We start from the raw sequence: 16,235 nt of genomic DNA, 5'->3' as shown, positions 1-16,235 counted from the left end.
AGTGTCATGCCAATTGAGCTAGATGTTCCCCGAGACCATGGTCCCCAGAGCCCTCCGTCCAGCAACTCAGTCCCTCGGGGAGTTTCGATCTGTCCATGGGGCCTCCATGACCTTTCCTTGTACAGGTTTGACACAGTAGTTTTTGAAAATGTAAGTCAGCATTTAAAAATTGGGGGATTTTGCATGCAAATCCACATTTCTTGTTTCTTTTGCACATCCTAGTGGCTGGTGGCCCTGGACCTACAGGCCTGCATGGTGGCCCTCAGCTAGAGCCGAGCCATATCACTTCCATTAGATCAGGCTTATGCTCCCCAGGTCACCAGGGTTGTCTCCTCTCAGACACTGAGGCCAGTGTCCTCTCCCATTTATCATTATCTTGCATGAATTTTTTCTCTTTTATTGTTATAGCAGAGAAACATTTCTCTGCATCTGTCCCATGGAGGAAGACAAAGGTGGTCTTTTTGCTCACGCCTCCCTTCTTCTCTTACTTTCAGTACCTGCCTGGCTTCCTCTGAGTTTGGGATTCTGGCGTAGGTCCACCTGTAGTTTGCAGTCTGGGAATTGTGGTGTAAGTTGGGATTCCAGCGCTTGGTGAATTTTCAGATTTCTCCTAACTAGTTTGAAGGACAGAAATCATACATTAGCATGATTCTGACTCATAGCGACCCTATAGGATGGACTAGAATTGCCCCGTAGGGTTTCCAAAACTGTAAATCTTTACAGAAGCAGACTGCTAAATCTTTCTCCCATGGAGTGGTTAGTGGGTTAAAACCACCAATCTTTTGGTTAACAGACGAATGCTTTAACCACTGCGCCACCAGGGCTCCTCTCTGTGGGCATAGACATTTTAAATTTTATCCCAACTAGAGCTTCTTATTAATGTCAGCTAACATTCGCAAGGCTGGACATCATCCTGTGTGGCTTCCAATACATAGTTCTGACAACCTGTGAAGGGGATGATGATGACAGTGATGACTCACTCTGCCAGGCAGTGCTCTCAACACTTTACATATGTCACCTCATTTAGTCCTCAACAGCCAAATGAGTTATTATCCCCATTTTCCAGTAAGCAACTTATTTAAGGCTATGTAAGTATGGATAGTTAGAGCCCAAATGGGAAGTATTCAACCTGGCCTCAGATCACAGCATTCTGTTGTCATCTTCTAGGTATTATTATTGTTGTCGTTGTTGTTATTCAGGTGAGGGAGCACCACGTAGAGGAGTTAACATCACAGAGCTATTACATGGCAGAGGTAGGACTACCTTGTAAGTCTACTGACTCCAAAGCTCATCCTTTCTCCTAAACTACATTTATTGAATTTTCAGAAAGTAATCGAAAATAATTTTTACTAGAAGACAGGGCATTTTTTTAATTGGAAAATTGAAAAGAATTTTTAAAAAAAAATGGAAAATGCTTTTAGGTCAATGAGTATCAGTTCAGTTCCAAGTAAGTATAGACAAGGAACCAGCCTGACAAGAAAGGGAGGAGACATGTTTTGAACATTCCACTTCTGGGCATGTTGGGTGGAGATATGTATTTGACATTTAGCTTTCTAGAATACTCTGCTGAATAAAACTATCTATTTCGCCTATAAAAATGTGGAGATGTTTTATAACATTATGTTCCCGCTGTGGTGAGTTATAACGAAGAATGGCTAATTTGTTGCTCAGTAGTCTCAGAAATAAGATATACAATCTCATTAATTAAGAATCGTATATAAAACATTATTAATAATAACATCTACATGATGAGTTCTCGCATGCACAGGCACTGTATACGGTGTTTTCCATAAATTATCACTAATTATTACGATCACCCAGCCTGGTAGGTATTATTTCCCCATTTCCAGATGAGGAAAATGAAACTTACAGAAGGTGTGACTTGCTCAAAAGCACATCAATTAAATTATGGAAGATGGATTCACACTCCGGCCTGGAAGACCATCCCTTTCCACTATACTGTGCCACCATTATAGCACATGCACAAAAATTATCAAATTTATTCATTTAATATTCATTCATTTCATCTTCTGTAAAATGGGCTACTGCTGGAGTTATTGTGAGAGTTAAATTACATAAATCACATAATGGACGTAAAGGAGTTAACACCATTGTGGCATATAGCAAATGCTCAGTTACTGTTAATTTTTGTTATGTATTGTGTTGGGCATGTGCCAGGATCTGGGGAAACAGAGGTGAATAAGATATTATATCATCCCTCAACAGGCTTATAATTAGGCGTAGTTGGGGTAGGAGGGAGAGCAGAGATTTTACAAATAATTGCAATGCAGTGTAGTAAATGCAATAGTAGACATGGATTCCAAGGCAGAGTGATAGCACAGAGGGTCAGTTGGCCATTCCCCCTGTGTGGGGTAAGAAAGGCCTCACACAGCTCTGGTCATTTATGTGACAACCCAGAGCCTCTCTTGAGTGGCTGAAGATGTGATACTGTAGAAACATCTTTATGCAAGTTGACTTTTTATTTTTTTAAAATCTTTTTCTTTTAAAAAAACACATTAAACAAATGAGAGCTGTTCTATAAATACAGGGTAGGTGGTGTTCAGCCAGCGGTTAAATTGTGGTGTTGCATCTGGAGGGGGAAACAGAGCAGAGCCTGAGCTAACCCTGGACCTTCACAGAGGTCAGGGTGGGCTGGGGAAAGACAAGTCACCGCTCACAAGGGAAATGTGTAGAAATGTTCTACACCTGAAGTAAAGCCTTTCTCTGGCAATTGCAGGAATCCCCAGCCTGTCTGGCCCTACCCTGTTGACATGCCCCACCCATTTCGTATCCAGAGCTATGGTCAGCTGTCCCTCTTGGGGGAGCAGCCTCCTGGGGAAACACTCATATCACTGCTAGAGGCACTGAAGATCCCTGCGTGGCGCAGATGATTTGCACTTGACAACTATCCTAAAGGTTGGCAGTTCAAACCCACTCAGCTGCGCCATGGAAGGAAGACCTGGTGATCTTCTTCCGTAAAAGATCACAGCCATGAACACCTATGGGGCACAGTTCTACTCTGTAACACATGGGGTCACCATGAGTCAGAATCAACTCAACAGCGGCGGGTTTTCTTTTTTTAGAGGCACTGACAGCTATTTATGCTAACTAGTCTTTCATTTATAATAATGGATGTATAATAGATCACAAGAATTTTGAAGAAAGCTAATTGCATGAAAGAGAAGGACCAAGATGAACAAAGCAAACAGCTGACCCCAAGGGAAGAGAGATAATGTAGGAAATAAAAGATGTTAAAAACAAAACTTGTATTAGTATCTTCAGAGAGATTCAAGAGGCAATTGCATCTGTAAGCCCAGAATGGGCTGCCGTAAAAAATGAGCAACTAGAGAACAAGAAAAGTTTAAACTTTAGAGATTTTAATTTGGATATTAAAAATATAAATGTTTTAAAAATATTAATAAAAGAGCAAAAATAGCTGAAGACTAAATTAGTTAGCTGGAATATAAAGTCAAGGATTCTCCTAGAGCACAGAACAAAAAGAGAGAGAGAGAAATAGTTGGAGGATAGAGCTAAAGAATGCAACACCCATCTTACAGGAATTTCAAAGGAGGGAAAACTGAGAGAATGGTTGGAAGGGGATAGTAAGATAAAAATCAATTTCAGAAGAGAATAAACAGAATGAAGGGGGAAAATAATAATAATTAAAAAAAAAATACAGTTTCCCTGAGATGAGGAAGACCTGATTCTTCAGAATAAAAATACTCGTTGAATGCTAAGCTGTAAAAAGAAAAAATAAAAGGCACATACCTAGACCTATACTGGTGAAATTTCAGAACTCCAAGGCAAAAAAGAAAATTCTGAAAGTTTCCAGAGAGGAAACAAAACAAGCAAATTGATTATCTATAAAGGGATGGGAATAATTACTATTAGCATCAAACTTTTGCAATTTTGAACACCCAAAGACACTGGAACAGTATCTTAAAATTTTAGAAATAATTTTAAAGCTAGAATTTTGTAAAAATACAAACTATTACTTAAGTTTAAAACAAAATGAAGACGTTTTCAGACCTACAGTATTCAGAGAATTTATATCTATGCACCTTTTCTGAATAAAATCTTTGAGATTTACTCCAGTAAATTGAAAAAAGAATTTTTTCAAGAAATGTGACAGCATAAGTTATGAGAAGAGGTGTTAATAAGCCAATAAAGAGTATAGTTCAGTGTAAATAACTGTTGAAATTGTGTCTTTGAAACTTAATGCAAATGTTAAGATTTTTTTTTTAAGTCGGAAGAATAATAAAGAATGGTAATCACCTGGAACTAAAATTTCAGATTATTTCAGTGAAACATTGGGGGAAGAGACTCTTGTTTGGGAATAGTAAATTATAGATACTGATTAATTTTCAAAATGGAGAGAAAACTTAATTTTAATTATATATGTATATTTTTAATAAAAGCGTATCCAGCAAGAGAGCAAATCTAGGATATATAACTCTCCAGTAATTAAATGGGAAAAACAAAAACAAAACTTGATCAATCTACATAAAGACAAGAAAGCAAAAAATCATAATAGAAAACCAAAAAAGATGACAGTAAAAAAACCATATCATGTAGATATGCGCTACCACAGTAAATGAAAATGGGCTGAAATCTTACATTCAAAGATAGAGACTACCTAAATGGGTTAAAAATAATCTCGTGAACAAAACATTCAAGTATATGCTATTTACAATAGGTGCACCAAAAAAAGAAAAGCAAACAATTTTGATATAGAGGTTCAGGTAAAAATATTACAGGCAAATTGTAACAAAAAGAAAGCAGAGTTACCAATTTAATATAAAACAAAATGGAATTGTGGGCAAAAAGTGTTAAATTGAACACGGTATTGACCAACTGTAAAATCCACTGAGTGTATAATGGATATGAGTCTTTGCGCACCAAACAGAAAACATTGGAATGAATCAAATCTATTGGAATTAAAACCAAATCCCTTGCTACTGAGTTAATTCCAACTCATAGCTACCCTGTAGGACAGAGTAGAACTGACCCATAGGGTTTCCAAGGCTATAATCTTTACAGAAGCAGACTGCCACATCCTTCTCCCAGGAGTGGCTGGTGGGTTTGAACCATCGACCTTTCGGTTATCAGCCGAGCACTTAACCACTGCACCGCCAGGACTCCTTCTGTTGGAATTACAAGAAGAAATTGATCAAAACAGTGTTAGTAGAGAGACTTGTCTCAGAAATCTCTGTTGGGATAGCTTACATGCTTCACTCTGAAACCACAGAACTATTTGAGTTCTTTTGTCAATTTCAGTTAATCATCGCTTATCTTTATATTAACATATTCCTCTGCTGCTCTTTTTCTGCACTCTATCCTAAATGGCCTATGAAAATTCATACTTTAGGGTCTCTCTTTTTTTGCAGGGAGTGTCTTCCAAGGAATCACAGTCAAAAGGACTCGGTTAGGTCTGTGGTTTTGGAGTGAAGTAGGTAAGGTTATCTTGCTAAAGTGCTAAGGGATATCATTTTTCTGAAGGAAGCACTCAATCCTCTCACCAGTATGCCATAAATCCTGGAGTATGACTTTAGTGGTGTTGATTTCATGCACACTCGTGACTGAGTGTGACCTTAATGACCATCTCATAACCTTCAGACCCAGGCCTGCAGCTCGCCACCCTACATTCTGGTTCCAGTTGCCACTAGCTGTCTGTCTGCAAGCATGTCACTTAATTCTCTGAGTCTCGATTAACTTGTCCTCGCAATAAGGAAATTGTGCTAGAATCAACAATCATTAAGGTCTTTCCTTCCTCTAAAGTTTCATATTTCTACTGTATAATTTTTACTCATATTTTTATCTATCCTTTTTCTAAAACCCAATATTGACAGAAACACTGCTGTGGTATATTATATGGAATATGAAAATTGACTTTCTGGCCTTTCCTACTTGCCCGACCTTTGGAAGAAAAAGAGTCATGAAATATTTAAGGGAGTGGTAGTTGGTAATTGAGAAGACAGATGTCAGCCTCCAGTTTCTCAGGTTTAGTTGGTATACTCTTGGTGTTTAAGTGTCAACAGCGCTGAGTCTGTAGTTGGTACTGAGTGAATGTTTCTTGACTACTGGCTTGGGTGCTCTCCATATAAATGTGGCTTCTTCCTTATTTAGCTGCATTACAGGCACTAAAGAGAAAGAAGAGGTTTGAGAAGCAGCTAACTCAGATTGATGGCACACTGTCCACCATTGAGTTCCAGAGAGAAGCCCTGGAAAACTCACACACCAACACCGAGGTGCTAAGGAACATGGGCTTTGCAGCAAAAGCAATGAAAGCAGTTCATGAAAACATGTGAGTGACTTTGGGTGTCATACATTCCCTTGATGTGGAGAGGGACCGTTGGAGCTATGTGATGGTCTTTGCAGGAATGAGTGTATTCATTTGAGGCTCTTTGACGTGTTGAAATGGAATGCTCTGTCAGAGAAGGATTAGAGTGGCAAAAACAATCAACAAAACCAAAACTATAGTGGTTTCAGAGAGGACCTGAAAGATACTTTGCCCTTAATGTTTCCAAGCTGCCTCCACTGAAACTCCACTCGTAAATACTTCTATTTCATAATTTTGAATTAAGTATAGTCATCTGAGGGTTTTAGAACTATAGAATAGTGGTGGTCAAACTTTTGTGGGACTCAGAATCACCTAGAGGCCCAACAGAGCACTGAGGTCCAAGCCCCTTAAAGCAGGAGAGAGCCTGGGGCCTTTTGTTTTTAACCCAGTTTCCCAGCTGATTCTGATACTAACCAATGTTTGGGAACCACTAAATTAGAATAATAGTTATTACCTTATTGGCAAGGCTTTGGGACTCAGATCTTCTGAGTTATAATCCCAGCTCCACTGCTGACTATCCCTTGGGCAAGTTACTTTGCCTCTCTGTGATTCAGTTTCCTTATCAGTAAATTGGAGATGATGATAGTTCTTAACTCATACGGTTATTGTGAGATTCAATGAGATACTAGATTGAATGCACTTAGCCTAGTGCCTGGCACAAAGGAAGCACTCAATAATCAATATTCATCGTGTAGTGGGACTGGTGGCAATTTACTTTACATTCACCTTGGGGAATAAATGCCCAGGACCTGATCCTTTCTGGAGTCTGGACACGGACATGACAATGGGGTCTGGGCCAGGGATGTACAAGAGCACTGAGTGTCTGAGGGACGTAGAGAAGATTCCATAGGATGGGAAAGGTGGAGAAAGGGGAAGCGGGAGTCAATGAAGACAACTTCTTCTCACTTTTTCTTGCCTTGATAATTCATTAACAATCAGTTGCCATTTTGACATCTTCAGAAAGATCATTATTTTCATTATCTGCATCAGAATCCTCTAATGTTGCTATAAGTTGGACTCTAAAATGTATTACAAAACCCATAACCTTACCAGCATCATCCCATTGTGTTCCTCTTGGGAAAATCTACTCTCAGGCCCAAACTTTTGGCATACCTTTCTCATACCTTTTTTTATAAATATATTCATTATGAACAGCAGTAAGGGTTGGAAATGAGAGGTGGTAGGACAGTGGTCAAAGTATTCTTTTTGATTACCAAAACCAAACCCGTTGCCATCAAGTCAATTCCAACTCATAGTGACCCTATAGGACAGAGTAGAACCACCCCATAGGGTTTCCAATGAGTGACTGGTGGATTCGAACTGCCGACCTTTTAGTTAGCAGCCATAGCTCTTACCACTGCACCACCAGGGATCCGTTCTTTTTGATTACCATGTGATTGTATGTCAAAACACTCAGCTTTTACCTTGAATAGAGTCTGGGAGACTCATAAAAAAATAACTCGACTGGGAATCAAAATTTCAGTTACTAGGTTACTCAATAATGAGGAATATTGTCGCTTCTCTTGTATCCAGTCAATGGTTTGGCCTGGTTTCAGAGTTGGAAAAATGATTCAGAGACAGGTTACCATAGAAGCAGTTCAGATACTGATATTTAGATACCGTGGGCCTGGGCTGGTGGTTAGGGGCCAGTGGGGCTCAGGCGCTAGAAAGCGTCGCTGATGTAGCTGTCCATTCTGGGCCTGTTGGCCACCCAGATTCCTTTGCTACATTGCTGATTCTCCTGAGAGCTTCAGAGGCCTAACCTTGCTCTCATCAGTCATCTCCAAGAACATCAGTAGCTACCGGAAAGGCCCCAGGAGACAGAATCCCAGAGCTAGAAGGCATTCTGTGAAATAGCTCTCCAGTTCCAGAGGTTAGCTCTGCAAAAGGCTGCTGTCCGATAGTGGTTACTGAGAGTTGCCGTAGCTTACCGTGGTCACGGTGGTCCTCGGTGGTCCATGGCACCATGTCCTGGAAAGCTGATACGCAGCAGCATCTATTTAAATTTTGTGTATGCCTTACCGGACAAAAGTTCCAAACAGGCCACAGATATTCTAACTATAAAATAATACGATTTCTAGTGACTTCCAAATGTAGCGGCTATCTATGTAATATTTTAAATAGATGTGCATGTAAAGGATTCTTTTTTTTTTTTAAATGCAAATCAGCACTAGGAATTTTTGTTACCCTACTTAAGTAGCTAAGAATTTATATTAAGTTGACTTTTTTTCATACAGGATTATATCTGAATTCATAATTTTAAGTTAAAATTCTAAAATGTTTCAACAAAATATTACTTCCCAGGGATGTGAACAAAATAGATGATTTGATGCAAGAGATCACAGAGCAGCAGGACATTGCCCAGGAAATCTCAGAAGCGTTTTCTCAACGGGTTGGGTTTGGTGATGACTTTGATGAGGTAGGTGACACCGTGTAAAAAATGCTCTATCTGTGGTCTACTGTAAAGAGCAGTTTTCCCCATATATAGCAGGCAGGTTCCCTTCTTACTTAAAGAATTATCTAGTAAAAAACATTTGTTAGAAATGTACTTCTCTTAAGAGGAAGATGAAGTGTTGTTAGCTCTGATTTAAAGAAAAGATTAATATAGTTTGGCAAACAGCCTCCTAATTAAGTTTTCAGCTATTAAGGAAAAGGCAGTATGTAATTATTTTAAGTGAGTGACTTTTAATGGTTGAAGCCTAAACAGGCCCATTACGAGGAATCAAGTGCTTGTACATCTCGGCAAAACAGACGGTGTCACTCTGCAAGGAAGAGACGTATCATGCTCTATAGCTGTTAAATTAGAGGTTAGGCAGCTTCTGTTTATTACTCAGGCTATGAAAAAAAATAAATGTGGAGTGGCATTATTAACACACACATTCCATTTAGATTAATCAGTCCAATAACACAGACTATAATTATAATGGTGATGTCTGCACTGTGAATTTCAGTCATTCTGCTCAAAACATACACAAGTAGGATTAGTCCACGTTTGGAACGATTTCCAGTTATCAGATTAGCATGGCAAAGAATCCGACTTCCCATATCTATATGGTATTTAAAATGACACATTTAACAAGTAAGATATAGTTCCATGGAGTCTTAGAAAATGAGAATTGCATGTCAAAAAAAAAAAAAAAGAATTGTGTGTCAACAATTTACTTAAATGGTGCATAGCAGGGGTCGGGAAAATACGGCTTGTGAGCCAGATCTTTCCCACAGCCTGTTTTTGTACAGCCTGTGAGCTAAGAATGATTTTTACATTTTTAAAGGGTTGTTGGAAACAGCAGCAACAACAGAGAAGGTTATGCATCAGAGACTACGGCCCACAAAGCCTAGAATATTACTGTTTGGCTCTTTACAGAGAAAGTTTGCCAACTCCTGGTGTAGACGAATAAGCACCTAATGCGTGTGTTGTGATGTGGTAGAAAGGGCTTTGGGCTAAGCATGAGGACATCTGGTTCTACCATTTATCGTTAAGCTTTTTGTAAGTTCTTTTAGTTTTTGGACCCGTAGTTTTCTCATCTATTAAATGAAAATCACTGAATCACTGGATTATCTCTAAAGTTCATTAAGTTCTAAAATTCTCTTATCTATGATTGAGTAAGTGTTTGTACCTGACGGCTGAAAACGATGGAGGAGATGCTTATTCGGTTGTCCTCATATTTTCTAAAGAAAATATAAGTATCTTTCCAATGCTGTCAATAACTATCCAGCACTGTTGGCAATTCTGGGTATGCACGCTGAGTAGGAAACCTTCCCGTTCTTCCATTACTGTATTTACTATATTTGTACTTAATTGTTTTGTGAAAATAAAGAGGTGATCAGTGTAGTGATTCTGATGTCGCTTTATTCATATAGCCTGTGGAGAAGCAGGAAGCACACATATACACTGACCGTAATATTTCCATGGCCCAACTCCCATACACCCGTCCAAAAACCAAACCCGTTGCCGTAGAGTTGATTCCAACTCATAGCGACCCAGTAGGACAGAGTAGAACTGCCCCATAGGGTTTCCAAGGAGTTGCTGGTGGATTCCAACTGCCGACCTTTTGGTGAGCAGCTGAGCTCTTAAACACCGTGCCCCCAGAGCTCCATCCCACACACCATCATGTTTTATTTCCTTTCCATAAGGCAAATTTAATAGAAGCCAGACAATCTTTTAGCTTGCTGTATGTCTGAGACCAGCTGACTCGATAAAATGTGGTTGGCATAAGTTTCCATTGCCCCATAGTACCATTAGCCTCACTTTAATATAGGATAATTATTTGTTTATGTGCCTATTTCCCACATTCGAGCATGAGATCCTTGAATTCAGGGACCATCTATTTAGCTTTGTATTCCCTGTACTGAGTGCAATACCTGGTAAGGAGTCAGCTCTCAATAATGGTTTGTTGAATGATGAATGAATGAAGGAATGAATGAAGACTCTACTTGGTTAAATATAAGAGTGGTCAGGTCATTTGTAATCCTGACAATGTCAGAATTTCAATGATGACAAATTTACTTTCAACTCCCAACCTCTTTCTGAGGGGTAATAAGGACTCATGGAGCCAGTAAGATCTGAACTCTCTCAGGTCATGTCAAATCTGTCATACCGTGACTTACTCCCAGGGCTTCCAACTGGTTCATTCTGGTTTGACACCTAATGAGAAGTTGCATTTCCGCTCCCAGATATATGCAATCAGACGCTACATTTTAACAAGATCCCCGGGTAATTCTTATGTATCCTCAGGTGATTCTTATGTAGAGTTGGGGAGCTTGTTAAAATGTAGATTCTGATTCAGTATATCTGGGGTGAAGGTGCAAATTCTCAGCAGGGAGTCAAACTGGAATGAACCAGTTCAAAGCCCTGCTTATACCCTTAAGATCTCAAACTCGCCTTGCCTCCTTAAGGTTTAAGACAGAAGATAGTTTAGGATTAATCCATACTCTCTGGGATTATGGTTTAAAGAAGGACATGCAGTGCATCTACCTTGAGTTGAAGTTCTCTCAACCCAAACACACAGCACAATTTATATTGGCTTTGGTGATATAAAAACCATAGTATCATTACTTTTCTATAAACTATGCTATTTATATACCTGTTTCTGTTTCATTTTTAATAGTATTAGCCCACGTAAAAATATTTATTACTCTCGAAGACATTGAGACTATTTCACAAATTCTTAATTTTCAGCAGGAGAAAAGATAAAGTGGAAATATGACAGGCAAGGTGTAAATTTCCTAGAAACTGTGGAGGTTATATATTCAGCTAACAGAAATTACTTACTTGACTGTTTACTGAAGTATTATGAGATTAACTATAACAAATTTGCACAACCCCAAATATTCATTTTTTAATCACTGCTCAATGTTGCAAAAAGACTTAGTTTTAAAACAAATATTCCATTTCACTGGGTTCTCACATATCAATTGGGTAGCAGATGTTCTTGTTATTGTGTTCGAGGAAACTCACTTCTTGAAACATTAACTCCATAATTCTTCTTTTTTCCTGTGTTCAGGATGAGCTGATGGCAGAACTTGAAGAACTGGAGCAGGAGGAATTAAATAAGAAGATGACAAATATCCGACTTCCAAATGTGCCCTCTTCCTCCCTCCCAGCACAGCCAGATAGACGGCCAGGCATGGCCTCCACTGCACGTCGATCCCGAGCAGGTCTGTTACCCACCTCCACTACCCGTGGCCAGATGGTTGCCTAAAATGATAACCAAGCTCTTCCCTTTTAGCACTTATTTTTGATTCTATAAACATACACATTTTCATCCGTAATTCATTCCTGTTTTCCATGGTAAGTGTATGAATGTCACCAATTACTAATTTGTATCCATTTTACATCTCAGCATCTTCCAGGAGGACAGAAGAAGACGATGATTTCAAACACTTGGCAGCTTGGGCTACTTAAACTAAGACGGAATTTTTTTGACACTTAAATTAATGAGATATACATAAGACATATAAACGAATTGCCAAGTTTAGAAGTTAACAGAGATACTGTTTTATATTCACACTGGACCATTCACTGTAATGTAACGCTTAAGAAAGGAGTGATGTGTAGACATAGAATCAGAGGTGGCAGCATCTGGAAGGATCCATCCACGGTGATAACAGGAGCTCTGTCTACCCCGTTCACTTCTGTATTTCTAGTCTTGGAAATGCAAACAAACATTGTATATACAGATATATATTGAGTCTGTATATGTATTTGTTGAAATAAAACTGAATTCTACTTACACATAAGGCATACAACGGTTTATAAGCCATGTAAGAGTGATACCTTTAAGACTGTGGGGCAAAATAACTTCCTTTTTTGAAGTGAATGCAAGTTTGCTGTGTTTATCCGTTTTTGAAGACACGTAGCCTGTAAAAAAACCAAAACCAAACCTGTTGCTGTCAAGTTGATTCCAACTCACAGTGACCCTTTAGGGCAGAGGAGAACTGCCCCGTAGAGTTTCCAAGGAGCACCTGGTAGATTCGAACTGCTGACCTTTTGGTTAGCAGCCATAGCTCTTAACCACTATGCCACCAGGGTTTCCATGTAGCCTATGGTAAGCATAAATCCATATGTCTCTTTTAGGAGAGATTTCTTGCAAAATAGTCTTGTGTGAGTCTATACATACATAGTTTCACTGGCGTTTTGCAGTTTAAAATCTTAAAGGAGCTTTAATTGACATTTATTATGCCAATTAAGCTTGAAATGGGGCACTGGATGCATTTCCCGAAATGTCTGAAAGCACTAACAGCTTACATTGCTGAGCGAGACTCTCCTGGGTGTCATTTAGCCACTTAGGGAGCTGCGTTAACACTCCGGGCCCATTACGGTGCTGTTAGAGCTTCAGCGCACTAAGTGTGTGAGTGCTCATTCTTTTCTGTTTTGGGCTCTCTTGTACATTTATGTACACTTTACAGAGTAGTCCGTTTAAGTACTGAAAAAATCTAGGCAATTTAAAAGTGTATCTTTTGAATAAAATTTTGGCCATGATTATTTTTAAATGAAAATAAATTACAAAAATATTTGTGTAGTAATGACTGGTATCACTATACAAAGCATCTTAGTATTTTCTACATTTGCCTGGTAACACAGCGGAATAGAAAGGGCGCTAAGCCTGCCGATAAGAGACCCGGGTTCCTCCTCTACAGTAGGCATTTAGTAAACATTTGTTAAACGAATGGTTATTTTTATATCTTTTGGGACCTGATGGAATAACAGGAACCAGATTTACCTCCCTACCTTCAACAACTATGAAACTAGACTAAATATATTCAACAACAGTTTCCAGATATTGAACAACAGACAGTGCTGGACTGTGATTCCTGAGAGAAGGAAAACAAATGAAGTGAGCCTTTCCAGTGCCCCAGTGTACTGCCTGCAAAGGAAAGGGGAGCTCAGCCAGAGCGCAGAAGTCTTGCTGAGTTAAAGAAAATGTGTGGGGAGGTATTCTGGAAAGGAGGGAGCCACAGAGAGAGAGAACTCTGGAGATTTGCAGATGGGTCCCCTCAAGTCTTTGCCTGAAAACTGATCTGCCTAAGCATAGGAGGGAACCATTGAGACTGGGAAGAACCACCAGAAAGAATTAGGCTGCACAATCCCCAGAGCTGCCACAGGGGCAGACAGTTTGTGTTCTACCAGCCAGAGTGGAAAGAGCCACCACATAGGACGCTGGCTTGAGTTCTCAGGAGGGTATTGCCTCAGTAGTGGGGTAAATTTATGCCTAGACTGAAGACTCACCCTAAAAAGCTTAAAAACAAGGATCAAATGATTCCAGGTAACTTAACTACATTCCAGAATAAAGTCAAAACCGTTTAATGCAATATAAAACAATCAAATAAGCAGAAACAGCAACAACAAACTCCTAGTACCCAATAGCAGAAAATTCACAAAGTCTGGCATCCAATAAAAATTTTTCAGATATTCAAGGAAGCAGGAAAACACAACCCACAACCACAAGAAAAACCAACCAATAGAAACGGACTCAGAAATGACATAGATGATAGAATTTGAACACAAGTCTATTAAAACAGCTCTTATAAATATATTCCATATGTTCAAGAAAATAGAGAAAAACATGATTGTGACGAAGAGATAAATGGAAAGTATTTAAAAAGATGCAAATAAAAATACTAAAAAAAAAATCTGTTGCCATTGAGTCGATTCGGACTCATAGTGACCCTACAGGACAGAGTAGAGCTGCCCCATGGGGTTTCCAAGGAGCAGTTAGTGGACTTGAACTGCCGACCTTTTGGTTCCCAGGCTCGCAGCTGAACTCTTAACCACTGCACCACCAGGGCTCATATACTAGAGAAGAAAAATACACTATCTGAAATTTAAGAAATTAACAGTCAATGGGATTAACAGGAGTCCTGGTGGCACAATGGTTAAGCACTTGGCTGTTAACTGAAAGGTCGGTGGTTTTGAACCTACCAGCCACTCTGCAGGAGAAAGATGTGTCAGGTTGCTTCTGAAAAGATTATAGCATTGGAAACCCTATGGGACAGTTCTACTGTTTCCTATAAGGTTGCTGTGAGTTGGAATTCACTTGACGGCAACGGGTATGGGATTAATAGCAGGCTAGACACTGCGGAAGAAAAGACAGGCGAAGTTGAAGACAGCAATTTAAACTATCCTACATGAAACACGGAGGGAAAAAGACAGAGAACAAAAAGAACATCTGTACAGAGTCCGAGTGAGCTGTGGGACTATCGTGAGCAGCCCAACATTCAGATAATTGTAGTCCTAGAAGTGTAGTACCCACACAGACTGGTGGTGGGGTGAGGGTTGGGGGGGAATGTGGGAGAGAAAACAAAACAGAAACAAAAATTGAAGAAATAATGGTCCCCAAATTTCCAAATTTGATGAAAACTATAAACCCCAGTTTGTTGAAGTTCAATGGTCCTCAAGCAGAAATTTTTATAGCTTTCAATAACAAAAGTTACTATGGAATGTTAAAATGTCAAAACCTTGTGAGTGAGACCTGAGAGACGTCTGAATGTCTCCCCTCCCCTTGTGAAACACACATGCATAGCTAGCTCAGTTAGACCTGCACAGCCAAAACCGTATCCGCTAGCCACATAGAATGAGCACTTGAAATGTGGGTAGTACAACTGAGGAACCGAATTTTTAATTTCATTTAACTTTAGTTAAATTTAAAAATGGATATTTGATTCAGTTATTGGAAAACTTTAAGTATGTTTGGAACAACATGAATCTACTTTTTCAACTGTAAAATTTATGAAGTCTATATATAGACCAACTATCTGGTGTAAATTTGCATCTGAACTGAGATGTGTTGTAAGTGTAAAATACACATTGGATTTCAAGGACTTTGCATGAAAAACAGAATGTACAGTGTCTCATTAATAATTTTTTATGTCGATTACATATTGAAATTATATTATTTTGGATGTATTGGGTTAAATAAAATATTAAAATTTATTTCCCCTGTTTCTTTTTATTTTTTTCATATGACTGGGGATATTTAAAACTACATATGTAGCTCACATATTCCTGTTGGTTAGTGCTGGGGAAAACTAACTCCTTACTATCAATGCATGTATAGATGATGCATGATTTGAAGAGCTAAACTGTTAAAGTGTTAAAAAATTTAAAAAAAAAAGTTGTGCAAAAGGTGATATTTTAATTGGAAAAGAAATTAAAAATACTTTGAAATAAAACCCTAATGCTACCCCTTTGTTGACAGTAAGGAAAGAGAACAACAAATGAGAGAAAAGTTGTGAATGTAAATCATCCTTAAATTGAAGAGAAATTAAAAAGAATAAAGGTATTAATAAGTCATCTAGAGGTGTTTCTAGCAAGTCATCCTTAGAACGGAGAAACTTTTATTGAGAGTTATAAATTCTGGAAAGCTTGCTGAAAATTGGTCTTACTACTTTACAG

At 38.8% G+C, this 16,235-nt stretch overlaps 1 protein-coding gene across 1 annotated transcript in view; it reads left to right on the top strand.

The window, feature by feature from the left end:
- The window catches only part of CHMP4C (charged multivesicular body protein 4C), a 28,190-nt gene extending 15,427 nt beyond the window's left edge, over positions 1-12,763 (top strand). The window contains exons 2-5 of the mRNA XM_004385991.2: positions 6,127-6,304; positions 8,645-8,759; positions 11,845-11,998; positions 12,184-12,763. Of these exons, the coding sequence (XP_004386048.1) occupies positions 6,127-6,304; positions 8,645-8,759; positions 11,845-11,998; positions 12,184-12,245 (509 nt within the window). The 3' untranslated portion in view covers positions 12,246-12,763. The remainder of the gene's footprint in view (positions 1-6,126; positions 6,305-8,644; positions 8,760-11,844; positions 11,999-12,183) is intronic.
- Positions 12,764-16,235: the final 3,472 nt, after the last annotated feature.

Source organism: Trichechus manatus, unplaced genomic scaffold (genome assembly GCF_000243295.1).
Source record: "Trichechus manatus latirostris isolate Lorelei unplaced genomic scaffold, TriManLat1.0 scaffold00152, whole genome shotgun sequence".
NCBI lineage: Eukaryota > Metazoa > Chordata > Mammalia > Sirenia > Trichechidae > Trichechus > Trichechus manatus.
This window is presented reverse-complemented; position numbering and strand designations above follow the sequence as displayed.